The 25,092-nt window shown below is 25.6% G+C and overlaps 7 protein-coding genes across 13 annotated transcripts; 4 read left to right on the forward strand and 3 right to left on the reverse strand.

Annotated features, from left to right (window-relative positions):
- The first annotated feature begins 177 nt into the window (after positions 1–177).
- LOC127287313 (serine/arginine-rich splicing factor 7-like) lies at positions 178–4,782 on the forward strand. Of its 2 annotated transcripts, none has more exons than XM_051314155.1 (4): positions 178–345; positions 1,303–1,742; positions 4,106–4,335; positions 4,514–4,782. In XM_051314155.1, exons 1-3 carry the CDS (start codon positions 337–339, stop codon positions 4,329–4,331), a joined length of 675 nt encoding a protein of 224 aa, XP_051170112.1. In that variant the 5' UTR covers positions 178–336; the 3' UTR covers positions 4,332–4,335; positions 4,514–4,782. The 2 variants fall into 2 exon arrangements, with proteins under 2 accessions (XP_051170112.1, XP_051170111.1); XM_051314154.1 differs by having other exon boundaries at positions 4,106–4,327.
- Positions 4,666–7,115, reverse strand: LOC127287312 (caspase-1-like). Its single transcript, XM_051314153.1, has 5 exons — positions 6,840–7,115; positions 6,430–6,674; positions 6,068–6,367; positions 5,845–5,997; positions 4,666–5,762 (listed from the first exon to the last, which is right to left on the reverse strand). The coding sequence occupies exons 1-5, from the start codon at positions 6,911–6,913 to the stop codon at positions 5,512–5,514; spliced, it is 1,023 nt and encodes a 340-aa protein (XP_051170110.1). The 5' UTR covers positions 6,914–7,115; the 3' UTR covers positions 4,666–5,511.
- Positions 7,116–7,221: 106 nt separating this feature from the next.
- Positions 7,222–10,276, forward strand: LOC127287314 (uncharacterized). The gene is made up of 6 exons (XM_051314156.1): positions 7,222–7,714; positions 7,785–8,439; positions 8,501–8,749; positions 8,813–9,120; positions 9,190–9,820; positions 9,909–10,276. The coding sequence occupies exons 1-6, from the start codon at positions 7,357–7,359 to the stop codon at positions 10,204–10,206; spliced, it is 2,499 nt and encodes an 832-aa protein (XP_051170113.1). The 5' UTR covers positions 7,222–7,356; the 3' UTR covers positions 10,207–10,276.
- Positions 10,277–10,445: 169 nt separating this feature from the next.
- On the reverse strand, positions 10,446–13,191 carry LOC127287163 (cyclin-dependent kinase 7). The gene is made up of 5 exons (XM_051313958.1): positions 12,975–13,191; positions 12,657–12,716; positions 12,483–12,591; positions 11,955–12,400; positions 10,446–10,862 (listed from the first exon to the last, which is right to left on the reverse strand). The coding sequence occupies exons 1-5, from the start codon at positions 13,026–13,028 to the stop codon at positions 10,512–10,514; spliced, it is 1,020 nt and encodes a 339-aa protein (XP_051169915.1). The 5' UTR covers positions 13,029–13,191; the 3' UTR covers positions 10,446–10,511.
- A 238-nt stretch (positions 13,192–13,429) lies between these two features.
- On the forward strand, positions 13,430–15,680 carry LOC127287399 (B-cell receptor-associated protein 31). 3 transcript variants are annotated; one of them, XM_051314311.1, is made up of 3 exons: positions 13,430–13,573; positions 14,258–14,545; positions 14,609–15,680. In XM_051314311.1, the coding sequence occupies exons 2-3, from the start codon at positions 14,272–14,274 to the stop codon at positions 15,037–15,039; spliced, it is 705 nt and encodes a 234-aa protein (XP_051170268.1). In that variant the 5' UTR covers positions 13,430–13,573; positions 14,258–14,271; the 3' UTR covers positions 15,040–15,680. The 3 variants fall into 3 exon arrangements, with proteins under 3 accessions (XP_051170268.1, XP_051170269.1, XP_051170270.1); XM_051314312.1 differs by having other exon boundaries at positions 13,442–13,569; positions 14,257–14,545; XM_051314313.1 differs by lacking the exon at positions 13,430–13,573 and adding an exon at positions 13,762–13,897.
- LOC127287400 (MICOS complex subunit mic25a) lies at positions 15,086–17,063 on the reverse strand. Of its 3 annotated transcripts, none has more exons than XM_051314314.1 (3): positions 16,987–17,063; positions 16,234–16,705; positions 15,086–16,138 (listed from the first exon to the last, which is right to left on the reverse strand). In XM_051314314.1, the coding sequence occupies exons 2-3, from the start codon at positions 16,634–16,636 to the stop codon at positions 15,969–15,971; spliced, it is 573 nt and encodes a 190-aa protein (XP_051170271.1). In that variant the 5' UTR covers positions 16,637–16,705; positions 16,987–17,063; the 3' UTR covers positions 15,086–15,968. The 3 variants fall into 3 exon arrangements, with proteins under 3 accessions (XP_051170271.1, XP_051170272.1, XP_051170273.1); XM_051314315.1 differs by having other exon boundaries at positions 16,929–17,029; XM_051314316.1 differs by lacking the exon at positions 16,987–17,063 and adding an exon at positions 16,784–16,900.
- A 263-nt stretch (positions 17,064–17,326) lies between these two features.
- LOC127287397 (integrin alpha-PS1) lies at positions 17,327–24,958 on the forward strand. 2 transcript variants are annotated; one of them, XM_051314308.1, is made up of 18 exons: positions 17,327–18,120; positions 18,293–18,420; positions 18,776–18,802; positions 19,912–20,015; positions 20,313–20,440; positions 20,700–20,908; positions 21,023–21,227; positions 21,292–21,435; positions 21,511–21,652; positions 21,723–21,991; positions 22,073–22,298; positions 22,376–22,607; positions 22,685–23,081; positions 23,158–23,387; positions 23,732–23,946; positions 24,023–24,117; positions 24,185–24,314; positions 24,391–24,958. In XM_051314308.1, the coding sequence occupies exons 1-18, from the start codon at positions 17,948–17,950 to the stop codon at positions 24,619–24,621; spliced, it is 3,285 nt and encodes a 1,094-aa protein (XP_051170265.1). In that variant the 5' UTR covers positions 17,327–17,947; the 3' UTR covers positions 24,622–24,958. The 2 variants fall into 2 exon arrangements, with proteins under 2 accessions (XP_051170265.1, XP_051170266.1); XM_051314309.1 differs by lacking the exon at positions 18,776–18,802.
- The last annotated feature ends 134 nt before the right edge of the window (positions 24,959–25,092 follow it).

Consider the following 25,092-nt stretch of genomic DNA (forward strand, 5'->3'; position numbering starts at 1 on the left):
TATATGTAAAAATTTTTTCAGAAAAATAATAAAGAATTCATAATTTGGAGAAAACGTCCTTTGGTCAAAAAAATTGTTATGCACTAATCAAAAGTCAAGTTTTGACCATTGTGAAAAATCTTATTATACGCACCTGAAAAATGTCCAAAGTTGCTCTCTGATTCGTCTAAAATGGAAGCCATTTTGACATTGGAATCGATCGCTTTGTTCAACGCTTCTTCTTGCCCCCTTTGGAAATTGTGAACTGTCCAAGCTTTTAAAGAAATGGCGTTTTATTAATAATTATAAGTTTTTGACAATTATCACAATCAAGGAAAGCTACAAATCGAATCAAACATGAATAAGGTTAGTTGAATTTAACTATGTTATTTCTCACATAATTGTGTATATGAGAGTTGGAAAAAAAAACAAAATTTGTTTAGCATTAATCGTTCATTGAACGTCGTCACTATAATCAAAAAAAAGTGGGATAGCATTTTTGCCCTCAATTTTATCGATTAAAAAAAAAAAAATATTAATTGCGTTATAAATTTGAAATTTTATTTTTTTTTTAGTTTCAACAAAATATGTTGGTTTTTTTTTAGGTATTTAAAAAGTGTTTTTTTTTAAATAATTATTATTTGTGGAAAATAAAAATTTTGAATATTTAAAAGAATTATTTTTAAAAATGAATTGTTCTTAGTTACAGAGAAATATGTTTTTTTTATTACTTATACGTCAATTAAGATTAATTATTATTCGTCGTGCATTATACTCTTGACGCACATCAAGACTTGAACAGTGATTACTTAGAAAGTATCGATTACGTCTTTCAATTTCTCTCTTAAGAATACTTTACCATAATTATATTTTTCAATTGTTATCCATGAATTTTAAGTGGGAGATTAATAACAGGTTAATTTCACGAGAACTGATTAAAATTTTGGAAATTTTCTGTTTCTTTTTTTTTTCACTAGAATTTTAATTAATTCAACAAATTGATTATTGAATTTAATTTTGACGAATTAATATTTATGAGAATTCGAGAGAAATGAATTTTTTTTTTGCGATTACTAAGAAACTGTTTGTTATCATTGGAAAAAAAAAATTTTTTTTTGATTCAAATACTTGATTATTATCAAATAATTAGTATTTGAGATGTTGTTTTTTTCAAATACAGAAATTATTGATTAAAATAAAATTTATTTGGTTCATGTAAATAATTATTTGATAATCGATTATTTTGAATGAAATAATTTTTCAGTTTATTAATTTTGTTGATTAATTATTATTTTTAATTGTAAATTAAAATTGATTTTTAAGATGTCGAGATACCCCTCGGACTGTAAAGTCTATGTGGGTGATCTTGGAAGTAATGCTACGAAACAAGAGCTTGAGGACGCTTTTTCGTATTATGGACCATTGAGAAATGTTTGGGTCGCAAGAAATCCACCAGGTTTTGCATTCGTTGAATTTGATGATGCGCGTGATGCTGAGGATGCTGTGAGAGGTTTAGACGGTCGGACAATTTGCGGACGACGAGCTCGCGTTGAACCATCAAATGGAAAAAGATTGAGAGATCGTGGTTCATCGAGACGTGGTGGAGGCGGCGGCGGTGGTGGTGGTGGAGGAGGAGGTGGTGGTGGAGGCGGTGGCGGCGGTGGTCGAGCTTTCGATCCTCAGGATCGTTGTTACGAGTGTGGTGAACGTGGTCACTATGCACGAGATTGTCCCAGACATGGCCGAGGAAGTCGTCGACGAAGGTGCGTAATTTAAAAATTTTCTCTTCTCCTTTTTCTCTTTTTTAATTCCAATTTCAGATTTTCACTTTTTTATATTTCTTTTCCTTTTTTTTTCCCCCCCTGCATTAATTATTTTTCAAGGACTCTGGAAAGAAAAAAAAAATACACGTGAAAGGCAATTTCGAAAATTGTCACTAGAGTTCTAAAGTTATTTTTAATATATAAATAATAGAAAATTTTGAAATTTATTTTATTTTTGATATCAGAAAATCATACAAAAATATTTTTTTCAATTTTTGTTGGTACTCAAATCCAGTTTTATATTAAAAATATAAATTTCATTTTCAAAAATAGGATCAAGACTTTAGAACTCTAATAACAAAAATTGAAAAAAAACCTCCCTTCATTTATCCTGTGCTTTATCCTTTGAGCCAGTGGGTCTAGTGTCTAATCTCAATCCTGCATAAAAAAATTACTAACTTAACTCTTAAATCGTAGGGGTGAAGTAAGAGAGATAAAAAAAAAAAAAAAAAAGAACGGTAAGAAATTGTGAAATAAATTCTAGAAATAGTCGACAAATTGCGATTTAAAAAAAAAAAATTATATGGATATCCATATTGAAGGATGATGCCGATGTAATGCTGCCCGTTATTTATAGGAGATGCGGCTGAACAGGCGCACACACACGTGAAAAATGTGTAGCCAGAGATCAGAGATTCTCGCGAGATTCACCTTGGGTTGAGTTTGTGACACACACTGCGTAGTTTCAGCGTAGAGAGCACCCACCTACTTTGGGTTTACTTCTGCACTCTGCGAAACCAGAGAAAGAGAGAGAGAGAGAATCGAAACACGTCCACGATCGACGAAGTGGTGGCCATTTATATTCTACGCACTTCGATATCTTCGTTACCTGACATCAATCACCCTTGACTGAGAAATATGCACTCCTCTTCTGGTAGATTCGGCCTTCTCGACTCACTGTTTGTGAACTTCGTGTCGTCTCAATAGTTTGGCCGTAGAGAATCACTAGGCGAATCACTGTGTGTGTGAAAGAGAGAGCGAGAGAGAGAAAGAGAGGCAGACATCACACACAATACATAGTAAAATATCAATTTTAAGCCGTGAGCCAGTCCTGTCTAGCCACTCTTCGTGTCTCTCCATCTTAAAAAAAAAAAAAAAAAAAAAAAACCCTCGCGAGATTTCACCTGCATAAAACAAATCTACTCTCCGTCCTCCCCTTCTGACATTGCCATCATCGCGTACTTCCACTGTCTCCATTAGTCTACTCTACTGCAGATGGTATATAGATAAATTTTATCAAATTTACAAAAAAAAAAATAATAAAACAAAAGAAACGACTTAGGAATACTGACGATATGACCCATTGACGAATTTTTTCGTCATAACTATTTATTTATTTATTTATTTTAAACAAATGGAATATTGCACTACCCCCTCACGGTTCTTTATTTCTCTGACAATTTTTCTTTTCAGTTTCCAAATAGTACAATTTTTTCTTTTTTTTATTCAAATGTCAGAAATTTTTTTTTCTAACAATCGTAAACTTTTTTTGAAATATTCAATTAATGAAAAGTATTGTGTTTTTTTTTAATTATATTTTTAAAAAATTTTCTTTAAATTATTTTTAATGTAGTTTTTTCAACTGTAGGTACTATTTGGAAATTGTTTAAAATTAGAAAAAATCATTTTCTTCAAATATTTAGTTAATTTTTAAAAATATGTTTAAAAAAAAAAATTGTTTCAATTGCAAAAAAAAAGAATATTTTGTCGAGAGAAGGAAGAATCTTTTTTTTTTCCCCGAAAGAATGTTTCATATATTGAAAAATAGAAAAGAGTAGATTTAGGGGGGGTATAGAAAATCGTTATAAAATCAATAATTTACAATAGTCTTAAACTTTTTATATTTTCATTAATTTTTTTTTTCTCTTTTTAAAACTAATTTTATGATCAAACAATTAAATCGTATTAATCATTAAATTTTATTTCTTTTATATTTTCAACGATATGTATTATTTTTATACTGAAAAAAAAATGATACATTTCGGAAATTTTGTTTTCTTTTTTTATTCTAAATTAAATTTCAAATTCAACAGGTTGGTTGAGGTGTCCTTTTTTAAAAATCTATAAATATTGAATATTAAAGAAAATTTTTCTTTTTTTAAAAAATAAGATCCGCTTTTTATTATCAGGCTATAAGAAATTTTTCTCTTAAAATTAGAGAAAAAAAAATATCGATTTAATAATTTGTAAATAGAAATTTTTTTTTTTATGTACTTCTCTATTCTGATATAAAGAATATGATTGTTTTGCAGGCAAAAAATAATAATTGCAATTTTTATTTATTCTTTCGATGATTATTATAGGTCACCATCAAGATCACGTTCTCATTCACGCTCGCGATCGCGTTCACGATCACGCTCAAGGTCAAGGGGTAAGCGCAGCAGATCAAGATCATCATCAAGAAGTAGATCACGCAGCAAGACACGTCACGAGAGAGAAAGATCACGCAGCAAGGGACGATCGGATTCAAAGGAAAGAAGTCCCCGTCGTTCAAAATCAAGATCCGCATCAAGATCCCGCAGCAGGTAAAATGGTAAATGTTTTCTAGATTAGTAATTATTTTTTTTTTTCTAATTATTATTTTAAAATAAATAATAATTTACAATTATATTATTAATTCAATTTTCTACAATTTTTTTTAAAATTAAAATAAAAATAAAATGGAAAATAGAATTTAAAATTGAAGAAATTGTGTTTTATTCTGCTTACAGGAAGGACAAAGTGACAAATGGATCATCTCGTGATGATTAAGCATATATATTCATTATTCCAATATACATATTCAATACAATCGCTTCGTTACTTTAATGTATATCAAAAATTTGCGAATTTTCAGTGAATATGAATTCATTTTTCAATTAACTTCTTTTTTTTTTTTTAGATACGGAAATATATAAATCCGTAGTTCATTTTCATTCCCTTATATTTCTTAATGTTCAAGATTATAACTTGACTAGAATAAAATGTCATTTTCGTCAAATTCCTCGATTTCCTTTATTTAATCCAATTAATAGTAAATATTTTTTTTTAATATTTAAAAAATAGTTTAGAAAACTTTATTTTCTTTACTACATTATTAATTAATAGTTACTATTTTTTAACATTTAAATGATAGCTTTGGAAAAAGAAAAAATATAACGCGATCTAAAGAAAGGGACCTTAGAAGCAAATTTATATTTATTACTTCTAAGGTCCCTTTATTTAGATCGCGTTACAATTAAAGCAAAAGTTGATGGATAATAAGAAATGTGAAATACCTTTTGTAAATTTCAAATATATTTTCTGTATTTTACAAATAGAATTTAATTAATTACATGATTGGTAATTAAATCTATACTATTTGACTTCTTTTTATATTCTAACATCAATATGAAAGGTAGAAATTTTAGTGTATTTACTAAAATTGGAATTACAATTATATAAAATATAATTTTTTTTTTATAATTATACAATTTAAAGTATTTCACATATACACATATATATAATATATATATTGGTAAAACATTATTAGTTACAATACTTTTATATAACAATAAACTACATATAAAATACATTTTTCGGAATGTAATAAAAATTAATTCTAAAATTGGTATAAAAAAAATAAAGTAAAAAAAAATTTTAATAAAATTTAAAATATATTAAAAATACCATGAGGTTGTCACAAGTGTTTGAAATAATTTCTAAAAAAAAAAAAAAAAAGAAAATTATTTCATTTTGGCAAGGAACGCTTAATTTTTGTATTAAATTGTAATAATCGTGTTAACATTGTCACAATATATGGAACTTCAAATTTTTCTTCTTTAATTTCTTTTCCATTTTGCTTTTCATATTCTGATATAATTAATTGAATTGTATATGTCAATATTGTTTGTATATCGTAAATAGTTCCATTTTCACGTAATTGTCGACATAATGATTGTATAAATAGTGAGCCATTTGTTTTTTCTAATTCAGAAGAAACTAGAATTAAAAAGAAATTATTTTTTTTAAAAAGAAATTATTTTTATTAAAAATAAATTGTCATTTAATAATTGGCACTTACTTTTTTCATCGATAAATATTTCTTCGTCACTATGAGTGTCAACGCAAAAGCAACCAGCTAAATTATTACCGTCTGTTACCATTTCTTGACAACTTGTATTTTCCAATAAATTTTTTTCCACTTTACATTTTCTTTGTTCTACTTTCATGTTCACTAAAAAAAAAAGAAAAAGAAAAACAATAATTAAATCTAATAAAATTTCAAAGAACAATAATTTACATACACGAATTGCTGCTAAAAAATATGAGAAAATCAGCTTGTGTTGGAATGCGAAATTCCTTGCCACCATCGTCTGTTATTGTTCGTTCTTTAAGAAATATTTTATTAGACTCATCATTTTGACAGCCTTGAATAAATATTAATTTTGGTTTTTCAGCGAGTGTGGGACATTTATCAGCACTAAAATTTGTCCATATTATTTCACTTTTATAATATTTATCACGTGCATGTAATAAATCCCAATTTCCATAAGTAAGAATTGCAATCAGTAAACAATCCTCATCGGAATGATCGTCTTTGGCAACTGAAATTAAATTTTTTCTTAAAAAAAAAAATTCAATTCAATATTGCAATATTATATTTTACCTTTTTCTAAAGTTCTCACAATTTCCTTATAATTCAAATTATCATAGATTTTTACATCAAAATCAAGTTGCTTTAAAATTTTCGACAAATTATCACAATCAATTTTTGATTCTGTTCGTCGGGGTAATTTATTATTTATAAATAATTCATGATTAAAAATTAATGCCTTCCCTCGATTTAAATGTGTCATATTATAATAATTTGCATACTTTTTTGTTGGTGCTGTTTGTAAATATTCCTTAGATCTAAAAAAAAAATGTACTTCTTTCCATAATTGCGCACTTATAAAAATAATACTCTTCTCTAGTTTAGAGAAGAAAAAAATTTTTTTTGAATAAACAAAAAATTTATTTCAATTATTTTTCTTTTTATTGTATATAAAAAATGTTGAAAAAAAAATATTACATTACCTTTTTTTTTTTGCCAAAATTTCACTAATATTATGCAAAGAAGTATTACCACTGTCACTTGAATGTGCTGACATTGTTTTGTTTTTTTTTGCTTTTTCAGTGAAAGAAGGATTAAATTCAATAATAACTAAAATGCAATCAACTTTACAAGGAATATTTTTTTATGAAAATGATCTCAGAGTAATAATTCTTGGAAATAATAATCTTATCTCCTGGAAAAAACAAACCGGTGTGTGCGACATTCGTCAGTGTTTTCATGTCACGTGACTTTTGACAGATAAGACCAGAGGTGGGAAGTTAAAATTTCTTATGGAAAGAGGCCTTAAGGTGGGTTTACAATTGACAATTTACATTTCAGATCTTACATTACAGTTTATGACAATGAAACTATTATTTACAATTTTTTTTGTGTTGTGATTTTTGAATGTCGATTTGTTTAAAATAATATTTATTTCATATAAATGATATAAAAAAAGAAAAATTCTGTGAGGAATTTATTGTAAAAATCTTTTTAAAAATGACAAAAGTTTGTGACATTTGTCAAATTTCATTCCCTAAGGAACATGCATTTAAAGGGCATTTGTCAGGAAAAAATCATGTAATAAAAATGTTAACTGAACAAATTGATGACAATATTGAACTTAATAATTTACTGACAATATTAAAGGAGAATAAAAATTTTGAGAGTCAGTTAAATTCATTTTTAAAAATAGTTACACCACATGGCGATGTTAATGGTTCCTATAAACGTATTTGTTTACGTTTAAATAAATTATTTCGAAAATCATTTCCAATGTGTAAATTATTTAGAATTGGTTCAACATTAACTGGATTGTGCTTAAAAAATGATCATTTGAAAATATATATAAATATAGGTAAATAAATTTTAAAAAAACAAAATATAATGTTTAATAAAAAAAAAAATTTATAATAATAATTTTTTAGGTGAAACAATTAATTTGAATGAAAATGTTTCCTCTGATTTAACACTTAAAAAATTCTTTTCAACGGCAAAAAGTCTTTTATATCGTTACACACCATTATATTGCGATGTTAAATTATTTTCAAAAGTGCCAAAAATTAAATTTGTTGATAAAGAAACAAAAATCACTTGTGAATTACATTTTAGCAATGGTTTAAGTGTTTTTAATAGTCAATTAATAAAACATTATATATCAATGGATAATCGCATTAAACCATTGATGATGATTATTAAATATTGGACGAGAATTTGTGGATTTTCAACAGAATATATTTATATGGTTAAATCATCGGGATTATTTATAACAACTTATGCATTGTCATTATTATTAATATTTTATTTACAACAATCATTTGTTGATTTGGTGCCTTCAATATTAAAATTACAAGAAAATTGTGATTCACAAATTATTGCCAATTGGCAAGTGAATTTCAATGAAAATATTCATTATTTATCATCAGAAAAAAATACAAGTTCTATTGTTGAATTGCTTTGTGGCTTTTTTCAATTTTATGCTAAATTTGATTTTCAAAAATTTGTCATTTGTCCAATTGATGGTCATGCACATGCAAAGGAATTATTTAAAAATATTGATAATCTACCAGAATCAATGAAAAGGTATTTTTATTTTTTTTTTCAATCTTTTTAGAAGAGAAATAATATATATATTTTTTTTCAGGTATAAGGAATATATTAAAGATAATGATGATCTTCTCTTTGATATTAAAAAATCATTATGCATTCAAGATCCAATTGAATTGAATAAAAATTGCACAAATGATATTTCCAGTGAATTTGTTAAATCATTTCAAGAACATGTTTCAGTGGCAGCGGAAATTTGTGCTGAAAATTTACAGAATTCAACAAATTTGCTTGTAAATTTATTTAATAGTAAACCAATGAAAAGAAATAATTCTACACTACTAAGGTAATTAAGTTATTGTTATGAAAATTTTTTTTTTTTGTAATTGAACATTTTTTTCTTTTTCAGTGTTACGACAAAAACATCATTGATTAGTGAAAAAAAGAATGTAAAACCAATGAAAAATCGTAAAATAAAATATAAAAGATTAAAACATAATATGCAAAAGAATGAAAATTTTGAAGATCAATTGAAATTATTTTTAAATGAAATGACATTAAAAGATGATGTAAAAGAAGCTCTCTATGAACCTATTTTGGAGCAATTAAATCAATTGTTTCAAAAGTCTTTTCCAATGTGTAAAATACATCAATTAGGCTCAATAATGAATGGATTATGTTTTAAAAAATCTGATTTGGATGTATATTTAAATATAGGTAACTATAAATTATAATTTTGTATTGTAAATAATTTTTTAAATATTATTTTTTTTTTTTAAATTTCAGTTGAAACAATCAGTTTGAATGAAAAAAATACACTACCAAGTGTTTTAACATTTCGAAAAATATCATCAATTGCATTAATGCAATTACTTGAAAGTAGTTATTCATATAGAAAAATTGTCTCAGTTTTAAAAGGAAAAATGCCAATTATTAAATTTACCGATAAAAAGACAAAAATCACTTGTGAATTATCATTTAAAAATCAAATATGCATTTACAATAGTCATTTGATAAAATATTATTTATCAATTGATACACGCCTTAAATTATTAATAATGATTGTTAAATTTTGGGCAAAACTTTGTGGATTTAAAATTGCAAAAATAACAAATTATTCATTAATATGGTTATGCATATTTTATTTACAACAATCAAATGTTAATATTGTGCCTTCGGTAATAAAATTAAAAAATGATATTAATCCTGAAATAATTGATGGATGGCAAGTGAATTTCAATGAAACAATTAAATATCCATCATTTAATTATAAAACAATTCCTGAATTACTTTGTGGATTTTTTGAATTTTATGCATATTTTGATTTTGAACAATTTGTCATTTGTCCAATTGATGGTTATGCACATCCAAAGGAGATTTTTAAAAATGTGAATATTTTACCCGAAAGCATGAACAGGTAGAAAATTAATTTTTCTTTTCTTTTTTTTTAATCACCCTTTTGAAAAAAAAAAAAATTGAATCTAATTTTAAAAATTAATTTCAAGGTACGTTGAGTACGTGAAAAATACAAAAAATCCAATTCCATTGAATGTGGAAACAACATTTTGCCTTCAGGATCCAATTGAATTGAATGTCAATTGCACTTTTACTACACCTGATTATTTTTTAAATGTCTTTCGAAAGCATATGTCGATTGCGGCAAACATTTGTTCATCATCACTTGAAAATAATTGTTCTAATTTATTGTTACATCTATTTGAAACAGTAAAGTATATCAACAAGAAGGAAACAAAAAAAGTTGAGCGAACAATTAACAGTGATAGCAGTGATTCTTCAAGTTAATCGACAATTATTCAATCTATTTTTTTATGAAATAAACACATTTTTTTTAGAAATGTATTTTTCTATAAAAAAAAAAAACACGAGTAATTCATTAAATCCTTTTTCCATTTATCGACTTTAAGGTGTCAAAAAAAAAATTCATTTACATTAAAAAGATATTTTATTTCTCATTTAATTAACTGTACAATAATAAGAAAAAAAGAGAATTTTTTTTTTTCCAAATGAAAATCACTAAACTGAATTGAATAATATAAAAGTTTATTTACAAAATAATATAAATTAGATAATTCTAATTATTCCCACAATTAGAATTGAAGTCTTTTTGCTAATGACGCTCCACCTTCCATTGATTCTAATAATTTTCTTTTAAGACTAGGCTTCTCCTCAGGTTGTTGACGAATGAACAATGGTAAAGGTAATTTTGCCCCAGGTGTTGGTGCCGGTTTATTACTGAAATAAGGCATTTGCAATGCCTGATCACAAGTACATCGTTCATTTGGATTGACATTCAAAAGACTCGCCAAAAGATCCAAAAGATCATCACCAGCGGCAGTAAATATATGTCTAATTGGCGTACCCGGAAATGGTTTAAATTGAATGAAATCAGGTAATTCAGTCATTCCCGCCCATGTTTCCTCAGTTGGTGTTCCTAAAGTCTAAAAAAAAAAATTACAATTTATTATAAGGGGCATTCTATTTTAAAATTATACCCCTAGTAAACAATTGACAATATAAGACATTTTTTAAATAATTATTTCTCCCATTTAATTAAATCAAATTACTTTTGCAATGAGTGGTTTCGAAAGAGAAATTTCTAAACTTTACAATTGTAAAAAAATTTTTTCAAAAAAACATTTAAATAGTATAAAAAATTTAGTTTGAAGGTTAAACTTGTAAATATCTCAAAACACGTTGTCTCCGATTTTGACAAAATCTATGTCAAAAGAAAGCTTAAATATTCTATTTTTTATTTCCGTAAAGTTTATAATGGACATTTTCGAGAATTTCCAGAAATTAATTAAAATTCTCAGACGTTTCGGAGGTTAAAAAGGATTGAAATTTGTATGAATGGAGAACCATTTCTTTAAGAGCGGATTTTGTTTTTTAAATTTAATTTCCATTAACCTTACATTATTACATCACTTGACATTAGAGAAAAAAAATATTGTAAACAATAAATATATTGATCTTTAGCTATTTGCAATTAAAAATTTTTCAAATTTAAAAAAATTATTAAGATTAAAATTGAAGTTTTAAAATTTATTTATTTAAAAATTTCGTAAAAACAAATGCCGCTGTATTTGAACAGAGATTCTCTATTCATGCAAATTTCAACGCTTTTTAACCTTTGAAACGTCTGAGAATTTTAATTAATTTTTCGAAATCCTCGAAAATGTCCATTATAAACTTTACGGAAATAAAAAATAGAATATTTAAGCTTTCTTTTGACACAGATTTTGTCAAAATCGGAGACAACGTGTTTTGAGATATTTACAAGTTTAACCTTCAAACTAAATTTTTTATGCTAATTAAACGTTTTTTTAAAAAATTTTTTTTACAATAATAAAGTTTAGAAATTTCTGTTTCGAAACCACTCATTGCAAAAGTAATTTGATTTAATTAAATGGGAGAAATAATTATTTAAAAAATGACTTATATTGTCAATTGTTTACTAGGGGTATAATTTTAAAATAGAATGCCCCATAAATAAATAAATATAAAATTATTCTTTTTTTTGAGAAAATTACCTGAAATATTCTAGTTAATTGATCTAAATCCGATTCTCCTGGTAGAAATGGTACACGTAATAATAATTCCGCTAATATACAACCAACGGCCCACATATCAATACCAGTTCCATAAAGTCTTGCACCAAATAATAATTCCGGTGCTCTATACCATCTTGTTACAACTTGATGTGTATTTATTCGATTTGGCGAGCCAAAAAATTTAGCTAAACCAAAATCACCAATTTTTAAAATACCCTCATTATTAACAAGAAGATTATTTGGTTTCAAATCACGATGAAGAATCCAATTGAAATGCAAATAATTAAGACCTTGCAATGTTTGTATCATATAGGATTTAATATTTCCTGCCGTTAAGACAATATTTGTGTCTTTTATTATAACTTCTAAATCAGTGTGCATAAAATCAAAAACAAGCGATACATTTGACTTGTAACCGAAAACATCTGAAATAAAAAAAAAAATATATATATTTATCAAATAAAAATTGAAAATAGACATTGGTGAGAAAAAAAAAAAAATAATTACCCAATAAACCAATAATATTATCGTGTTTTAATTCTTGTAAAAGTTTTATTTCTCTCAACGCTGTACGATTTATGCCATCTCTGGCTTCTGCTCGACTTCCCACTTTAATCTACAAGAAAAAAAAAATTATATTTAAATATTATTTTCCGATTTTTCGATAAATCTAATAAGTACCTTTTTAACAGCAACGATATTATTCGTTTCGGTGTCTTTTGCCTTGTAAACAGTGGCAAACTGAAAAAAAACCCCAATATTAGAAAAACATATAATCATTAACAAAAAAATCGTAAATTAAAAATAGTCACTATTTAACCTATTATTAGCAAAAAAAAATGAAACACTAAATCAAAATGTAAATACTTAACCTATAAATATATTTTAGTAATACTAAAATAAAAATTTTCTAACAAAAATACTTGCAAAAGTAACTATTAATAATAAAGTAAAATAATAAAGTAACTTATTATTATAAAGTATAATTATAAATATAACCTGTCCTTCTCCCAAGTAATCGATTTTCTCATATCTTCGTAATTTTTCTGCCATCACTTATTATTTTAACATATAGAATTTATTACAAATTATAATACTTTCTTTACCTAAATTGAAATACTTTAAAAACTAATTATTTATAAACAAAAAATTAAGATTAAATTTAACTCACGCATGTCACTATTAAACATGTGTCAAATAAGTCCAGAGATGGGTAAGTTGCAGAGGGGTTTTTTTTTTGTTTTTTCCGCATTCCTAAAGCTACGTTTACAATGCGTTCGAATAATAATTGAAAATTAATTATTAATTATATATAATATATAATTAATATATATATTATTATTATATATTATTATTTTATATTATTATTTATATTATAATAATAGTAATAATTGTAATAATTTCTAATAATTAATTTATTAGCCTACTATTTTCTCAACTTTAACAACCCATCCCTGAATCATTGCCGGTTTCTTTCAAGGAACTTTTCAAGTATGTGACGTCATTGAATGTGACTTTTTATTTATAAAATTTTCCCAGTTTCCTGATCTTTGAACTTGTCATACAGTTTTTGCATTTCTAGAAGAATACTAACAACGGTAATATCATTATTTATTATATTTTATAATACATCTCTGAAAATAATAATTCCGACATTTTTTTTTTTTCGGTAATATAAATAAGAAAAAAAAAAAAGTTCAAATTTCTTTTTTTTTTGAGACTAATTTAATATACACGTCACTGATTATAAATTTGTGATACATTCTTATAATATTAATATTGTAATGTTTATTAAGCAAAAAGAGTAAAAATTGAGTAACACGTCATTTAGTGTAATACGTGGATAATGTGCATTTGTTAATTTTTCAAGTTTCAAAATATAAAATAGATTTTTTAACACAAGATTAAATATTTGTTAAAAGGTATATTGAAATTGAAAAAAAAAATCAACAATTTTAATAAATATTTGCATGTATAAATGATAAGTTACTATTTTCTGCGTATTTAACATTTAGAAATGTATTCATGACACTATTTTCCATTTTCTTGATTTATTTTTCATTTGTAAAAGTGTAATTAAGATAAAATTGCATTGTCATTGTTAATAATGTTGCTTTTGTTAAATTTTTGTCTTTTTTTAAAAATAATTTATATAAACATCGATTTAATTAATAATAATAATTATAATTTTTTTTTTATCAAATTGCGTCAGATTTATGTAAATTCAAAAGAAATATATTGTTATTAAAAAAAATTAATTAATTACACGTTTTTGTTTATAGACAAATCATTAAAAATGAGTCTACAGTGGACGTTAATTGCATCATTTCTTTATGTGGAAATATTCATTGTTTTATTATTGGTTTTACCAGTAGCTTCACCAAGAAGATGGCAAAAACTTTTTCGATCACGATTTCTTCAAAGTTTAAGCAATCAAGCGTCAATGTATTTTCTTGTATTGCTTGCAATTTTAGTACTATTTCTTTTGGATGCCATTCGAGAAATGAGAAAATATTCTAATATCGAAGGCGGAGAACATGCCCACGCTCATTTGGATGCAGAAATGCAAGGTGTGTATTCTAAAATATATTTATTTATTTTTTAATTTCAATTTTCTTTTTTTTTTTTTTTAGGCAATATGAGATTATTCCGAGCGCAAAGAAATTTCTATATATCAGGATTTGCATTATTCTTGAGTTTAGTGATTCGACGTTTGGTGTTATTGATTTCAACTCAGGCATCATTATTGGCACAAAGTGAAGCTGCAATGAGACAAGCGGAATCAGCGACAACAACAGCAAGAACACTTTTATCACAAAAAACAACTGGTGAGAGTGCACAAAATGAATCGAATGAAGCATACGATAAAGCAGTGTCCGAATTAAAGACACAAATCAAAGAACTTCAATTAAAGAATACTGATATTGAAAATGAATTAACTAAGGAGAAAAAAGATAAATTGGCAATTAAATCGCAAGCCGATTCACTTGCTAAAGAATATGATCGTTTAAATGAAGAACATTCAAAGTTACTTCAAACTGGTAGCGACAAAAAGAGCGATTAATTCACGTTCGTCCTTTTTCATTTTAATTTAAAAACATTTTCTTACATTTTTTTTTTTTTGTTACTTTTTAATTTAATTTTTCTTTCATCCGTTTTTGCGTTGATACCATTTAAGAATATCGTAATATATAAGAAAAACTTCTACATAACGTATTTATTATCAGTTTATTGTGTTTGCTTAAACTATATGTCAAATCATAAATTTTGACAAAAAAAATAGATTTTTCCAATTTTCTATACATTTTAAGAGCCTCAAGAACTTAGTGTTACTTATAACGTGGGAAAAAGAATCAAACTATTCAATACCAACAATAAAAAGAAAATATACTTTTGGAAATTTTCATTTAAAAAAACAAAATATTTGGCAAATTTTATCAAAAGCAATTTTTTTACTGTAAAAAATAGTACAATAAAAAAGATCTTTTAAAAAACGTTTTGGAAAAGGAAAAATTTTTAATTTAAATATTGTGCCTGCAAAAAAAAAAAAAAAATAATTGGAATTAAATTCTATTTCAAAAATTTTTTAATTTATGTAATCACATAAAATTTCCAGTTAAATTAACACGTGCCTGTGATTCCTGTAACATAAAAAATAACTTGTAATCATTTGAATTAAAAACAAATATAATTTTTAAAACAATATTTTTATATTTTATTTTTATTTCTGTCTATATAATTTACAGTGCTTATAAATTAAAAACTGAGAGAAATCTCATTTTTAGATATTTAAAAGCTTTTCTACTTTTAAACATCTAATAAATGTGAATTTGTTCACGAGATTTTTTTTCTATTTTCAGAAAAATTTTTACAATTCCACCATTTTTTTTTTACAATTGGAAATTTTGTCCAAGTTTTTTTTTTTTTTGGATTGATGGAGGGGAAAAAAAGAGCCTAAGATGGTGAACTAAATTTAATTATGTATATTATTTACTAGCAACGAGAGGCAATAATTTTTGTTCGACATTCATCCACACAATTGGCGAATTCTTTGACGAAAGTTCCACATTCCAAAGCATGCTGTGGATTATCTTGATAGCATTTTGCAATTTTTTTTGTATTCTCCATACATGGAATCATTATTTCACCACAGCCTCTTTTCTCTAGAAATTGACGATATCAAGAATTTTTGATTTCAAATGAATTAAAGAGAAAAAAAAACAATGAAATTAAGAATTAAAAAATAAAATCAACTTACCACTTTTATAATCAACCACAGCTTTATTGTATTCATTTTGAAGAATACTATTTATTTTCTCGTGTTTCATTTCCAAATTGAGTAGACGTTTACTCCAATATTGATCTAATTCATCAATTTCTGTTTCCTTTTGTTTTTGCATTTGTAAAGCAGTTATTGTATATTCTGGATAATGAAACGAAGGATAACCATTTGACGACACATTTCCTGAAGGTATTTCTTCAGCAGAAATTGATGGTTTCTTTGAAGATTGAACTTTTACATCCGCATTTTTTGATTGATTCGATGTTTGTTTTAATCCATCCGTTAGCCTTTGGACAATTGCATTCGAAACTTGAATGACATTTCCTTCTGCCTCATCATTAACAACAGTCAATTTATGCGAACTTTGGTTAGCACCCATTTTTTTTTTTAATTTTGAAAATTTATTGTCATCCAATTCTTCATTAGGTCACTTGACTTTAAACTTTATCTAAAGGAAAGAAAATTTATTTTCTTAAAATTAAATTATTGTAATAATTATGAAATTATACTAAAATAATAATGATACCAAAGGGTAAGTATCGAAAATTGAGTTATATAAATGTTATAAATATGGAAGTGACATATAGGTTAGAGGTTAAATGTTATAAATTCATTTGAATTTTTTCACAAGTAAAATATATCAAAAATTATTAAAAATAATATTTATTTACATATGTCAATTTTGAATAATGTAAATTTATCTAATTTTTTAATAATTTGACACCTAACCTTAATTGCCGCGATATGGGAAACGCACTAAGGTTACCGCAAGGGTGGGAAGTTTAAAAAAAAAAACTTGTCCGAAAATTATAAAGGCGTGATCACATTGCAATTTTAAAGGTAACTTATTCGTTTTTTGCCAATGATCGCTAATTGGTTTTATTTCCACAGTTTCGTAATTTTTGCTTGCCAAAAATCAAGAAGTTATAAAAGCACCTTTAAAAAAGCATTTTGTAGAACAACAAATTTGTAGGGAATTTGTCCAGTGTCACAATTGAGAAGTTGTTGTAATAAATCATTCCTAGACTATCCAACCCTTTCGTTGAGAAATTAACTTCCCATCCTTGTACCGAGTGTCAAAACATTCAAAATAATATTTTATTTTAAATTTATTATTTCTATTTAATATTTTCAAACATATTCAATTAGCAAAGAATATTAAATACATATTTTTAAATTACTAATAAAATAAAAATTATTTTATTCTTTTTTTCAAAACAAAAATATATTATTAATAATTTCATGTGTCAAATAAAGATAAACATATGTAGGTCACGTTAATATAGAAAGAGAAAGAAAAGAAAATATTTTCCGTCTGCTTGCACAACGGGGTGTGACTGTATAAAATTTGGTTAAATATTAAAAAATTTTCAAATACATAATTTTTATTAATTTCTAAATTCAATGAATATTATTTCTATTCTATTTGTCAATGAAATTTAATAGAATAATATAAAATTACTGTTAGAAATGATGCAGGCTTTAGTCATTTTTAAAGTATAGAAATTTCCATTGAAGTGATTCAAGTGATTGTCGTTTCTTGTTACAAGTACGTGGGTGGATCTTGATTAAGAATCCAAGGCATTTGAGGTGACGCCGTGAAGAACTTTTGGAAAAAAATCATCGACCCAATGTTACGTTCAACGTAAATCAAAAAGAAAATCATATAATTAACAATTGTTGATTAAAAATGCAGGGCGGCATTATTTTGTGTCTTGTGTTATCTATATTATCTTGTGTAAACAGTTTCAATTTAGAAGCACGGATACCTGTTATAAAAAGAGGTTTAAAGGGTTCTTATTTCGGTTTTTCTGTAGCCGAACATCAGGAAATATCTGATATTAATGGAGAACGAACAAGCTGGTAAATTAGATATTATTTTATTTATTTACAATTTTTATATCATTTTTTTAATGGTAAAGAATTTTTTTTTAAATTTTATTTCTTAAAAACATTTTTTTCAAAATATTATATTGTTTATTTAATAATATTTATTTAATTATTTAACGTTTATTAATAATTATTATTATAATAGGATTTTGGTGGGAGCACCTTTAGATCAAAATATACAACCTGGTACAAATAGATCCGGTGCATTATGGAAATGTCCCTTAACTTCGACATTACGAGATTGTCAACAAGTTATCACTGATGGACAAAAAAGTAAGAATTTTTTTTTTTTATATTTAAATTGATAATTAAAATATATATATGATTTTGTAAACTAAAATTATGAAGAATAATTGAAATTGACAAAAGCTGAGAATTTTTTAAGTGATGAATTTTTATTTATAGAATATCTATTTCTTTGGTCTTTTTTCTTAGTAAAAAGATAATAGAAATATTAAATCAGAATTTTTTTTTTCAATCTTCCACAGCTTTTTTCATTTTTAAAATAATTTTCTATTTTTTTTTTTTGTTTTGAAATACACATATTTTTGGTTACACATTTTCGTTACATTAAATATTAAATAACACAAATAATTTAAGTTAAATTTGTTTCGGTTATCCATTAAAGGAGACGAAGGTGGTCAATATGATTCAAGTAAGTCAACAAACCGGCATTCTTTTTGAGAATGAAACGAATGAAGCATTCTCAATAAAACGTTTATTTTTGAAACTATTTTATTCACACAATCATTATGCAAAAAATTGAGCCGAACGTGACATTGTGCATGAGAAAATAAAAAAAATTAACAAAAATAAACAAAAGTTTAAGCATGTTCAGAAAATAAGCTTAATTTTTTTTTTTCAAAATTAATTAAACAACAGAAAGTGAGTACATTCAATTTATTATGACGAATTTTCAATGTGCTTTCTTTGTATTTTATAAAGATATATATATATACTCACTGGTAAATCTACTAACAATTAAATGTTGCCATTATTTTTTTTTTGAATTTTTATCGTTTTACTAATTATGCATTAAGCTTTTTTGTGTATTTACAGTTTTACTCAACTAATACTTTTTTTTTTAGTTTTTATTTCTTTGAAATCTGTTTTTTTTTTAACGAAAGCTAGTTTTGCAATTTTTCATTGACCAATCAACGTTCATTAATATTAATCAGTGTCATCAACTTATCACACATACACAATTACATTGTATTTCAAACTAACAATTTTACATTTACAAAACAAGCATAAAAAATGTGTTTTAAAAAACATTTCTCAGGATAAGCATGAGTAAAAAAAAAAAACATTGCTTCGCCTTTCTAATATTCTGCGATTAATTATACAATTGTAAAAGCTGAAAATATAAGAGATTAACTAATTCTAATTTTATTACTAAAATAAATTCTACACAATAATTAATAATTTGAAATTAATTTTTAATTCTCTAATTAAAAAAAATTGCTTTCTGAAAACGTTACTAACTGAAATTTAAACACAAAATTTATTAAAATAATTTTAACTATTAAGTTATTATCTATTGTTATTGATTTTAAATTGAAGTCGACGAAATAGTGAATTTTATTGATATTCCGCTTCTTTAAAGATTAATATTTTTCTTATAGGAATTTTTTATATTAACCGCAGTTGTCTTGAAGAATTTTTGAAGTTTGACGCACATCATTATATGCACTCAGCATTTCATTCAAATAATAAAAATGATTATTTTTACATTTTTTTTACATTCATTTTTTTTTACCGTAGGTATTGATAGTGAAGAATTAATTCCACCTGGCAATAATGAAGTGAAAGATAACCAATGGCTTGGAGTTACAGTACGAAGTCAAGGTCCTGGTGGAAAAGTGATGGTAATATTTTATATAATTCATTTGTTTAGAGAAATATTTTATATAATTCATTTGTTTAGAGAAATATTTTAAAAAATAACAATATTTAATAAATTTATATGATTTTTATTTATAATTTTCTTTTTATCAAAAAAAAGCAGTGTCAATTAATAAATATTTCATTAAAATTCGTTGTTCTTTTTTATTTAAAATTTTTAGAAGCAAAAGGTACGACAATTTTTTTCTTTTTTTAGAGAAAAAAATAGCGATAATTTATTTTAAAAGTCAACGTAATATAAATGTAAATTATCCTTTCAGGTTTGTGCTCATCGTCACATAGTGAAATCGAAAGATTCTATGTGGGGACAAGGACAATGTTACGTCTTATATCAGGATTTAAAAGTGAAAGATTTGAAAAAGCCTTGTTCCGGGAAACCTACTGACAAGTAATAAAATTTTATTTATTTATTATTAAATCACATGAATCATGCGAATGTAATTTTTTAATTATTAATTTTTATAACTAAATGTTGATAATAATTTTATTATTTAAAAAAAAAAATATATGTTGAAAATGAGAAAAATAATAATTAAAAATCTTATGTTTAACAATTGTTTATAATTAATTAAAAAAAAAAATCGGCAATTAAAATTACCAAATATTTCAATATAAAACCTTTTGAATGTATAAATAAATATTTACAGGGCACATGAACAATTTGGATATTGTTTGGCTGGTACAAGTGGATTATTAACTTCTGAGGAATACGTTATGATTGGCACACCTGGTCCTTATACCTGGCAAGGAACTGTTTATATCTCAACGGTTGAGGATAATTTTTTTAAAAGAGATAATACGATTTACAATGCTCCCATGCAAGATGCTTCACCTGTTAAAAAATACAGTTATCTTGGTAAATATCTCTAATCATTTAAAAAAAAATTAGAAAATCGTAGAATTAATTTTAAAGATTATTTTTTATTTATTTTATTTACTAATTTTTAAGAAATAAATTTTTTTTTAATAGGAATGTCTGTGGCTGTTGGAAATTTTTTCAAAAATGGATTAGCATACGCAGCTGGAGCACCGCGTTCCAATGAAACTGGACAAGTTGTTCTTTTTATGCGAAACGAAGGAAAAGCAGATTTACAATTTGTCATGACTTTAGATGGTGAACAATTGGGATCGAGTTTTGGTTATGAAATCGCTTCAGCCGATGTAAATGGTGATAAGTAAGTATTTTTAAAAAATTTTAATTTTAATGTTTTCTTTTTTTTAATTTGAAAATTATTGCAGAATTTCGGATCTTTTTGTCGCGGCACCATTTTATTTTAATAAAGGAGAAGGCGGTGCCGTGTATGTTTACACGACATTTGAAAAAAATATGAAAATTTGCAAAAAATGTGCACCGACAAAATTAGTTGGCAAAGAAGAATCGAGGTATATATTTTTATTTTTTTGTCTGATAAATTAAATATAAATATTTTTGAAATTTTAATTTTCAATTTATTATAGGTTTGGTTTTGCGATAGCGAATTTAGGGGATTTGAATCAAGATGGATATGAGGATGTCGCTATTGGCGCGCCTTATGAAGGAAAAGGAACTGTTTATATTTATCTTGGCTCGAAAAATGGTTTGATAACTACTCCATCACAGGTATAAATTTTTTTTTTCTTATTTTAATTTATTTATTTTCAAAGTAAAATTGTATTTAATTTTTGTGAAGGTAATTCATTCGGAGGATACACCTGTACCATTACGTACATTTGGTTATTCACTTAGTGGAGGAATTGACATGGATCAAAATGGTTATCCGGATTTATTGGTAGGCGCTTATGATGATGCAGCTGTTGCTTTACTTCGATCGAGAAATATTATTAACATTACAACTTACATTCAATACGTTAAAAAAGATGGATTATATCAAGAGAAAATAGAATCCATTGATCCTAGTAAACCAGGCTGCTTTGTTGATCCATCATCGAATTACACTTGGTTCGTTGTTTCTAATTTTTTTTTTTTTTATTTGTTTCTCCAACTTTTCAAGAACGTTTTTTTTTTAATTTTTCTTTTCAGTTTCTCATTTGAAGCATGTTGCGAAACACGATCAATTATAAAGAGAGAAGGCAAATCATATTTGAAATTGAATTATTTCATTGAAGCCGAAACTTATTCGGGATTAAAGAAATTTTCACGAGTTTGGTTCCGTGCACGTGATTCACGTTCGCATATAATTCATCGGCAAGTTATTTTAGATGCCAGTAAACGTGTTCACTGTCAATCGGAAACAGTTTATTTAAAGGTATTTAAAAATTCGTTAAAAATAAAAATTCTAATCACTTCAAAGTAGATAATAAAAAAAAAAAAAAAAATTTCTAGGAGAATACAAGAGATATTCAATCACCAATTAAATTTCGTTTAAATTATACATTAATACAAGAAGAACCTGTAATGCCAAAAGAAGGCTCACCATTGCCTGATATTAAAAATTATCCAATTTTAAATCAGCAAGAAGCTGCCAAAGTGTTTGAGGCAACTTTTCAAAAAGATTGCGGTGAAAATGATATTTGCGAAAGTGATTTGCGAATAAAAGCTGCACTTGATCTTAAAGGTTTGTTTTTTTCTGACTACAAAAAAAAAAAAAAAAAAAAAAAATTGAAAATTAAAAATAATGTAAAATTTTTTTAGTGTCTTCAAGTGAACAAAATTTTTATGAATTAACATTGAGAGAGAATGCAGATATTGCTGTGAATGTGACTATAAAAAATATCGGTGAATCAGCATATGAGGCACAATTATTCGTGGAACATTCACCGAATTTAAATTACATTGGTACAAAAACAAATGATTCGGTAATTTGTAGTATGTATAATACAACAATTGTTGCCTGCTCATTGGGAAATCCATTCAAAAAAGATAAAATTGTATTTTTACAAGTGAGATTTGATCCAACAAAATTGGAGGATCATGAATCACAATTGACATTTAAAGTTTTTGCTAATTCAACATCAAAGGAAATTAATGAGAAAATACCCACATTCTTACAAGCAGCTATTATTCGTCGAGCGGAATTATCTATAAAAGGGTATGTATTTATTTTTTTGTTTCAAATAAAATATATATATATATTTTTTTTTAATTCTCCCTTTTTTTTCGAATAGTACATCGAAAAGTCAGTGGGCATATTATGGAGGGCCCGTTATTGGCGAATCGGCAATAAAACATTTACATGAAATTGGACCAAAAGTTTTTCATATTTATGAAGTGTTTAACGAGGGACCATGGAGAGTTAGTGCTTTAGATGTTAAAATTAGATGGCCTTATGAAGTTGCTAATGACAAACCACATGGAAAATGGTTACTTTATTTGGAAGACATTCCTTCTGTTCAAGGTATTTTTTAAATTTTTATTCCATTTTTATATTATTCATACTGGCTTCATAGTATCATACTTATTTAATTTTTTTAAACTTCAAAAATACTTTAAAAATTGAATTATTTTTTAAAATATTAATTTTAGATAGGCTTAAAATTAAAATTCATTCATTATTCAATTATTTTCAAACTGATGAATTAAAATGAAAAAAATTATTATTTGTCAAAAAAATTCAGCTTATAAAAAAATTTATTATTTTCCATTTTATTCTTAAAAATTCCAAATATAATTATTGAAAAAAAATTTAATAAATAATTTATTTCTATGACTATATTTCTCATAAATAAATTATAATTAAAGCACAAGGAATAAGTCGAAATTGTGAAGTAGCAGCTGGATATGTAAATCCATTGAAATTACAAGGAAGTGTCAGTGAAATTGAACCACTTGTAACGACATCATATCCTATTGTTTACAATAATTCAAATTACATTAGAAGAAGAAGAGATACTGAAAAAGTGGTAAATACACGAACGTATATTAAAGATGGACGTAGACATCAAATTGTTCACATGGTATGTAGATAAAAAATAATTTTCAATTTTTAAATTATCTTTTTTTAAAAAAAAATATATATATTTTTTTTTTAAGAGTTGCAAAGGACAAACGGCAAAATGCACAGATATTATATGTAGAATTGAAAATTTACAAAGAAAAAAAGAAGCAATTATTACTATTAAAGCAAGGTATGTAAAATAGTTTTTCTAATTTAAAAAAAAAAAAATTCAATTTGATTTTTTTTTTTCAATCTAGACTTTGGAATTCCACACTTGCTGAAGATTATCGCAAAGTGGATGAGGTGCGAATAGGTTCGCATGCGAAAATAATTATTCCCGCTGGTGTTATAATACAACAAGAGAATGTGTCGGATGATTTTACAATTGTGAGAATGAATCTTTTACTTAAATAACTAAATAAATTATATTATTAAATTATTATTATTAATCTATTATTCACAGGCGGAAACTGTTGCGTATCCAGATATATCGGATCAACAGGAACCTGAACCAGTGCCAATTTGGATAATAGTCGGCGCGATTCTTGCCGGTTTATTGTTATTAATTTTATTGACATTGATTCTTTGGAAGCTTGGTTTCTTCAAGAGACGAAGACCCGATCCAACACTTTCGGGTAATCTTGAAAAACACAGGGACGATAATCCTGAACACGAGGCCCTATTTAAACACTGAATATTGTAAGCAAAACACACAAAATATTTTTCGAGATAGTTGTTTTTTTATAAAGAAACAAAGAAAAAAAAAAATTGTACTTATATCCGGTGACTAAAAGGCAGACATGACTGCTGAAACTTAAGTACAGAGGAGCAGCTAATTATATTCAGAAAATGTGATAGCATTTTATGCTTCCATGATGGAAACTTGGTTTCTGTCACTTTATATTAGAGCTTATAAAATTCTACGCAAAGCATTTTTTTTTTAATTATTACGGTTACCGTGTCAATCGGAAGTTGCGTTTTGCGAAAATAATTACATTTCACTAATTTTACAATGAAATATTCCAATAGTTCTCCAACAGAACAAACTACGTGCCATTTTTCTACAATATTATGAAAAAAAAAAGAAAACAATTTTACAAAAAGAAAAGTACTTTTTTCTTTTGTCGCAGTTTATTTTATGATCTCAGTGCACAAAATTAAAAAT

Source organism: Leptopilina boulardi, unplaced genomic scaffold (genome assembly GCF_019393585.1).
Source record: "Leptopilina boulardi isolate dan_hultmark-lab unplaced genomic scaffold, ZJU_Lbou_2.1 LbouV2_368, whole genome shotgun sequence".
NCBI lineage: Eukaryota > Metazoa > Arthropoda > Insecta > Hymenoptera > Figitidae > Leptopilina > Leptopilina boulardi.